The sequence below is a fragment of the Macrosteles quadrilineatus genome, unplaced genomic scaffold (genome assembly GCF_028750875.1).
Source record: "Macrosteles quadrilineatus isolate MER2022 unplaced genomic scaffold, UCM_ALF_1.0 Scaffold_8__2_contigs__length_117827958, whole genome shotgun sequence".
In the NCBI taxonomy this organism is placed as follows: domain Eukaryota; kingdom Metazoa; phylum Arthropoda; class Insecta; order Hemiptera; family Cicadellidae; genus Macrosteles; species Macrosteles quadrilineatus.
In genome coordinates, this window is record NW_026542601.1 from 1086550 (window position 1) to 1094951 (window position 8402).

General features: G+C 38.2%; 1 protein-coding gene across 1 annotated transcript; it reads right to left on the reverse strand.

Moving 5' to 3' along the window:
* Window positions 1-2959: 2959 nt before the first annotated feature.
* On the reverse strand, window positions 2960-8021 carry LOC128999437 (serine hydroxymethyltransferase-like). The gene is made up of 8 exons (XM_054425958.1): window positions 7828-8021; window positions 7075-7250; window positions 6206-6388; window positions 5425-5637; window positions 4075-4185; window positions 3754-3819; window positions 3510-3575; window positions 2960-3087 (listed from the first exon to the last, which is right to left on the reverse strand). Exons 1-8 carry the CDS (start codon window positions 8019-8021, stop codon window positions 2960-2962), a joined length of 1137 nt encoding a protein of 378 aa, XP_054281933.1.
* Between the last annotated feature and the right edge of the window lie 381 nt (window positions 8022-8402).

The window sequence follows — 8402 nt, forward strand, 5'->3', positions numbered from 1 at the left end:
GTTTGGGTATATTATTTGTGAGGCATACTACTTATAAATAGCTATGTAAGGGTACTGTAACGCATATATTAAAAAAATATTTTAATAAAAATTATTATTGAAAATCAGTTTTTAGTGATGGGATGAGGGAAGGATGTGAATTATATTCGATAGACTATTGGAGACATTTACGATGATGATTGGGAAATATCCAAGATTCCTCTCCCGAAGAGTCGTGACATATTGTTGATACTAATAAATTAACATGTTTCCAAACATAAATGATTCCAAATGCAATAAAAAAAAATACTAAAGTTTGGTGAATGTCATGTGAAAATAGCTTACACAACACTGGAAATAAATAGTAAATGAAGGTAGACAAAGTGATTCGTTCAGCTAACCACAATTTCCATGTGATACACATGTGATATACATGTGATATAGTAGGGATAGGAGCCAATATAAAAAGGTAAAAACAGTTTAAAAACTGCACATATAAAATAATTTATCACAAAAGTTAATACATATTGTATAATGTTAATAAATCTAAGAAGTAAACAAACATATCAAAAAGCTCAATTCAAACATGTTTGAGCGGAACAGAAAAAACCTCTTTTGAAATAAAATTCATAACTTTTATTCAGTTCATTTATTCATATTTAGTCAGCGCCCAATCAAAGTTGATGCAGAGAGGGAAAAGGAAATCCTTCCGTGTACTCTTCCACTTCCTTCCGAAGTACTTGTAATTTATCCACGATGATTTTATCTTCTAAAATAGTAGTTTTTAGAGCCTCAAACCTTAGTTTGGAGGATATTAGTGCATCCTTTGCTAAGACCAAACCTGTAAGACGATTAATAATAAAATTATTCCTTATATTTAAATGCCACCTTAAGCGTAATTTTACATTGATTTGTAAATATCCTTAACAATATGATGTAATAAACTTATAAAATCAACTATATATGTAGCTTATAAACACTACATAAAGATTCTATGCACACTGTTTTTCAATGGCAATCATTGTTTTAGTTATTTTAGAACAGTCATCAAAAGCACAATTCTTGAAATGTTTAAATTAACTGAAGTAATCAAGTCAGAAATATACAATCGCTTGATACTTGCCTCTATGGATAAACTCAGAGACTGTTTCCATGTCATTCTCCACCATCCCTCTGGTGGTCAATGAAGGAGTTCCCAGTCTGATACCACTAGCGGTTGATAGGCTCTTTTCTCCCGGAACTGCAAAGATTTACAAATAATTTTGATAGCCCCGGGATTGCGTTTTATGTCAAATTGTGATTAATAATACCTTGTTGGACACTCCATAACATAAACTGTAGTGTTGTTTAAAACTTGCTACATATGTTTCGGTGGTAAGTTAAAACTCCGCCATCGTCAGGCTAACAAAAGGGTCCACTTGGGGTGTAAAAATAAGTTACTCACATTTTACACGTAACACAAACAAAAACAAAAACACGACTGTACATTGCCGCGATAGGACTGGAAGCAGACTGAACTAGATAATGACTGAGGTTGTGTTGACTAATTTTGCATCTAAAAGCAGTCTAGAAATGCTACATGAACCATCAGAGGGCAGGTTTTATGTGATCTACTATATAAATCCTAATAAGATTTCTTTACACTCATTCAATTGCTAGCTTGGTCTAGATTCAAACCACAATACATACTAAAACGATTATTCGTTTTCACCAGTAGAGTTCATACACATCCAGGACAATGAATATCAAAACCCAAGCCAAAAAACCATCCACTTTTTTAAACTAATTTTCCATCGGTTCGCACAACCACTTTAGAACTAGACATCCCAATGTTATGTTAAAGTTGTAGTGAATTGAGAATGAAAATTTACGTAGTTAAATTGAAGCTCTGACAGGGTGTAGTCTAATTAATTGCTGAATTCAGTTTATTTTCACGGAATTCTTTAATCCGTGGTTTTACACCTACTTTTTAAGTAATTCAAACCGAAAATTCAACCTTTTTTGTTTGCAGCTTATTTTATATCACAAACACAATTAAAGTATCAACAAATAAGAGAAAATTAGTAAATTCTTTGACATTAGCTCACTGTGTCAGTGTTTTATCAAAAAATTTATTATTTGAATACAAAGTCTGCTACTGATGGATCATGTAGATTGTCCTGGCATCTGAAAGCCACTGTTATAAACAGCTGCTTACCCGCGCTTCGGCTACAAGTAATGTTGACTCTATCCAGCACATACTCCGCGGTCTCTCCAGAAATGTGATGATTTCTCAAATCAACGACGAAGAGATGAATATCTGTACCTCCTGAAACTATCTTATAGCCTCGTCGTTGTAAGCAAAAACACAGTGTCTTTGCATTTCTTAAAACCTGTAAATATGAAGAATCCTGTATGTAATCTCTTAGGTACTCATTAAAGGAATATATTTTCTTTGGTACTTAAAGAGAAACATTTTAAATGAAAAAAAAAAACTACATTAATGATAAAAGATACTTGTCCAAATTTACCTTAACACACAAAAAATTATAAGATTTATTACCCCTTTTAATATCCTAGATAATCAATGCCATTATTATTATGCTCAGTGTCCACGTGATCACTGACCCTGCTCAATAAATAGCGTATTTCTTTAAATCCTTAAAAATAAAAATAAATTAGTTCAATCATCGTTTCTAATGACAAAACAAAACAACAATTATAACAAATAATATATGCCCTAGGTGTAGCCCTAATCTAAATAAGGCTATTTAAAAAAACGGATAAATTTTCAAATAATTTACATGCCATATTACCTGTTTTTGGTATTCTTTAAAGAGTGGAGATTTCGTCTGTTGGAGAGCGCAGGCTATGGAAGCAATTTGGTCTGCACGTCCAGCTAACATTAAGCCCGGGCCTTGATCTGGTGCTGGAAACACACCCTGGCCTAGCCTTTGAGGCAGGTCGTACATGACAGTGTTGCCATCTTGGGAGACTGACCTTACGCCTGAAACACACGGGATATAGTGGGATTGTGACTTTGATCTAGTCCTGGAAACACACCCTGTCCTAGCCTTTGAGGCAGGTCGTACATAACAGTGTTGCCATCTTGGGAGACTGACCTTACGCCTGAAACACACGGGATATAGTGGGATTGTGACTTTGATCTAGTCCTGGAAACACACCCTGTCCTAGCCTTTGAGGCAGGTCGTACATAACAGTGTTGCCATCTTGGGAGACTGACCTTACGCCTGAAACACACGGGATATAGTGGGATTGCGACTTTGATCTAATCCTGGAAACACACCCTGGCCTAGACTTTGAGGCAGGTCGTACATAACAGTGTTGCCATCTTGGGAGACTGACCTTACGCCTGAAACACACGGGATATAGTGGGATTGCGACTTTGATCTAATCCTGGAAACACACCCTGGCCTAGACATTGAGGCAGGTCGTACATAACAGTGTTGCCATCTTGGGAGACTGACCTTACGCCTGAAACACACGGGGTATAGTGGGATTGCGACTTTGATCTAGTCCTGGAAACACACCCTGGCCAAGACTTTGAGGCAGGTCGTACATAACAGTGTTGCCATCTTGGGAGACTGACCTTACGCCTGAAACACACGGGATATAGTGGGATTGTGACTTTGATCTAGTCCTGGAAACACACCCTGGCCTAGACTTTGAGGCAGGTCGTACATAACAGTGTTGCCATCTTGGGAGACTGACCTTACGCCTGAAACACACGGGATATAGTGGGATTGTGACTTTGATCTAGTCCTGGAAACACACCCTGGCCTAGACTTTGAGGCAGGTCGTACATAACAGTGTTGCCATCTTGGGAGGCTGACCTTACGCCTGAAACACACGGGATATAGTGGGATTGTGACTTTGATCTAGTCCTGGAAACACACCCTGGCCTAGACTTTGAGGCAGGTCGTACATAACAGTGTTGCCATCTTGGGAGACTGACCTTACGCCTGGAACACACGGGGTATAGTGGGATTGCGACTTTGATCTAGTCCTGGAAACACACCCTGTCCTAGCCTTTGAGGCAGGTCGTACATAACAGTGTTGCCATCTTGGGAGACTGACCTTACGCCTGAAACACACGGGATATAGTGGGATTGTGACTTTGATCTAGTCCTGGAAACACACCCTGTCCTAGCCTTTGAGGCAGGTCGTACATAACAGTGTTGCCATCTTGGGAGACTGACCTTACGCCTGAAACACACGGGATATAGTGGGATTGTGACTTTGATCTAGTCCTGGAAACACACCCTGGCCAAGACTTTGAGGCAGGTCGTACATAACAGTGTTGCCATCTTGGGAGACTGACCTTACGCCTGAAACACACGGGGTATAGTGGGATTGCGACTTTGATCTAGTCCTGGAAACACACCCTGGCCAAGACTTTGAGGCAGGTCGTACATAACAGTGTTGCCATCTTGGGAGACTGACATTACGCCTGAAACACACGGGATATAGTGGGATTGCGACTTTGATCTAATCCTGGAAACACACCCTGGCCTAGACTTTGAGGCAGGTCGTACATAACAGTGTTGCCATCTTGGGAGACTGACCTTACGCCTGAAACACACGGGATATAGTGGGATTGCGACTTTGATCTAGTCCTGGAAACACACCCTGGCCTAGACTTTGAGGCAGGTCGTACATAACAGTGTTGCCATCTTGGGAGGCTGACCTTACGCCTGAAACACACGGGATATAGTGGGATTGTGACTTTGATCTAGTCCTGGAAACACACCCTGGCCTAGACTTTGAGGCAGGTCGTACATAACAGTGTTGCCATCTTGGGAGACTGACCTTACGCCTGGAACACACGGGGTATAGTGGGATTGCGACTTTGATCTAGTCCTGGAAACACACCCTGGCCAAGACTTTGAGGCAGGTCGTACATAACAGTGTTGCCATCTTGGGAGACTGACCTTACGCCTGAAACACACGGGATATAGTGGGATTGTGACTTTGATCTAGTCCTGGGATAACGCCCTGGCCAGGCCTTACAACAGAAAAGCCGGAAATGCATAATATGTTGTATAGTATGCTAAAAAAGGTTATTAATCCAAAACACAGATATGGAAATCAAAGTCAGTTCATACTTAACTACCTACATCGTTGTAACATATGCCAAATTTAAACAGGTTTGAGCTGGTTAACCAGGGAATACAATATCCCTAGTAATTAGAGTCATATCGTCCAGAATCATGACCTAACATTTACACAAAGACAAGAAGAGGGGTGGAGAAGATAGGGGGGTGGTGAAGAGGGGTGTTTATATTAGTTTACCCTAGTGCCCCTTTAAATACATTAATATCTAGTAGCTTAAGTGGTAAGAACATAAATAACTTATTTATTTTGAGATGTGGCTAATATAAACAAGAATACCGAATCAATTCTTCTGGGCCCTGCATAAAACTTGGAGACACAGACTGCATTTACCTTTCCTATAGAATACGATTCCTGCCCGTGGTCCACGGAGAGTATGGTGTGTAGCAATACTGACGATGTCGCAGTGATGGAATGGTGAATATATAACTTCTGCCTGAACCAACCCTGCTATCTGCCCGGCGTCTGCCAGCAGGAAGGCTCCTACCTCGTCTGAGATCCGCCGAAACTTCTTGTAGTTGAGGTAGCGTGAGTAGGAAGCTGACCCTGGGGTTGTGAGAGAGTTTTAAATCATCTCTAAATAGCTTATTATTGTACTGTTCATTTTGTTTTCATCCTTAATCAAGTGTTACGTTTGTGCACTATAGTTTCACTAATGAATTGAAAAATGCACGGACTCATAACAAATGAAATTTTTTTTAACAGCTTGCAAAAAGTCAAGAGCTAAAAACAACCAAAGAGACCTCTTTTGCATACTCAAAACGGTAATTAGGTATTAAAATACTAGTGGACTAAATTTTTTGGGAAATATCAATATCATGTGATTTCACGTGTATTAGTGTGAGTAGTAAGTCATTTGCCAATGCAAAATGCATTGGTATGTGATACCTTTCATAAAATATAAAATCACTATCCATTTAACGATAGTGATTTTATATTTCACAAAAATATTAAGACTTTGTAAGATAGATAGTCATTAGGAAAAGATTTTTATTTTCAAATTAACTTTCTTTCTTTATCTAAATTAACTTCTTTTATCTACGACACCTCAAATGACACAAAGATTTTGTCATTGTTAAGTAATCGAAAAAATTAGTATTTAAATACAACCAACCTGCAATAATCAGTTTTGGTTTGAACAGACGTGCAGTTCTAGCAAACTTGTCGTAGTCTATCAGCCCAGTCCTGGGGTTCACCTTATAAGGCATGGTCTCATAGAACACAGAGGCACGAGATAGCCTTTCCTCTAAGGTCATGTTGCCATGACTTACATGTCCACCGTCTAGAAGATCTAGATCTGGAACAGTTGGACACAATTATGTAAATTTTAGTCACATTTTTATTGGATCCTCCTTTTTTCTGATTGGTTCGTTTTCTATCTTAATCTTTTACCCACCCCCTGACTCTAATTCGGTTTCAATGGCTGTGAATGGAAGAGATGAGTCGGTACGGTACAAGAATGAACTATGATGACAATTTGTAATTGTTACCATAAGTATGCAAACCCAAGACATAGCTGCATTGAATTCAAAGTTCATCTTGCAACGGAATTTTTAAGTCACTACTGACCGAATTTTTATTTTAAGCTACTGAAATATAAATCTTAACTAAATTACTAAACGCCTTTGTTTTCACACAGTACTAAGATTGGACTTTAATTGTAACAGCTTAGGGCTTTATATTGAGAGTTCCCAGTGGTTCTTAACTAATGATAATAAAAAAAATATTTTTAAGAAAATAAAATGCTGAGAAAATTATATCTTCCCAACTTTAGTTTTTTTACCACATTAACATAGAAATGTATCTAAATCGAGAAAACTCTTTGATATATTTTATTGTTTGAAAGTGTAACAGTTTTCTTTGCGTCGCCTCAAATAAAATTCCGTGTTTTAACTATATCTGACAGAATACATAAAATAATTTATATTGTTTAAGAAAATCTTGATTATCTGTCGCCATATCTTTTGGTTTGTAGGAACTCACACATAATTCTATCATGGGGTCTAAGCAATGCCATGTACACCACATTGTTGGCTGGAGTACCAGAGTAAGGTTGGACGTTCACTCCCCACTCTGTCGGGGGAAGATTGAAGGCTTGTAACGCCCTTTCTTGACATAGGTGCTCAATGCGATCCAAGTATCTGTTGCTGCCATGATCTCTGTAATTGAAGCAAATCTTGATTTTTGAACAAATCCAAATATTAAAGAAATAGCCTAGTAACAATTGAATTTATTTGTTTGGTTGGAATTTTGCAAGGGTAATTGGGTTAATTTACCATTCCCAGAAAAGAGGTTTCAGGAATATTCAGTAGTCTTACAAGCATCAGGTTTGCCATTTCACACTCATCACTGATAAAACTGGCATTTCTTACAAGATTTTGAGATCGTCAACAAAGCAAGAATTTTGAGTAACTTTTAGCCTTACTACTTTTACCAGTTCTTCGATATTTCGATACTAAATGTGAATTCATCACTTTTTTGCTCAATGAAAATTAATTTAACACTTGGCCCATACAGTAAACGTCAGATTTCTATCTACTAAAATAATCCATCCAAGAGATATTCTAGTTTACAGTTTTTAGTCGCAATTTACTTGATTTCTATTGCGGTGTTTGTAAAGTTTTATGTTCCAATTGCTATTACGATAGTTGTTACTAAAGTTGGTGTACAAGAAAACATTCCTAAATACATACAGGTGTGTTGGTTTATTTTCCTTCCACATTACATTGCACTTACCTAGGATTTGGCAGACCCTCGCAGTACTTGTTGGTAAGACACGAGCTGAGTGTCTTCAGCACGGATGCTGAGGTCAGATTTTCTGAGGCCACCAAGCTGAGGCCGCAATGCTGCCTAGTCCTCTCTGAGGCAATCAGTCTGTAAATCTCAGGGTCCGCCTCACTTAATGGTGTTGACATCATAGCGTCCATCATTGACTTCTTGTCTAGCCTCTCGTGTACGAATTTACCTAAAATACACGGAAACTTACTGCGTTTTAAATGTGGGTTAATTGATTATATTTAGAATGAAACTCTAAGTAATGCAAAAGTGTAGCGTGACGAATTACAAATCCGTGGCAGTGATGTTGGTTTGAATATTGGTGTACAGAATTAGTTTTATCAGTAAATGAAATGAAAAATCCTTTATGTTTTCAGGCAAAGTTAGGGCCACATGGCCCTTTCTTACACTTAACCTGACATTCAAAATATAACCAAAATAATGTGACAGTACTGCTCAGATTCAATCTTGTACCACAACGGTTCACCTTTTGGTTTTCAGGATACGTTTGATACACAGACCCGAAGCCTATGTGG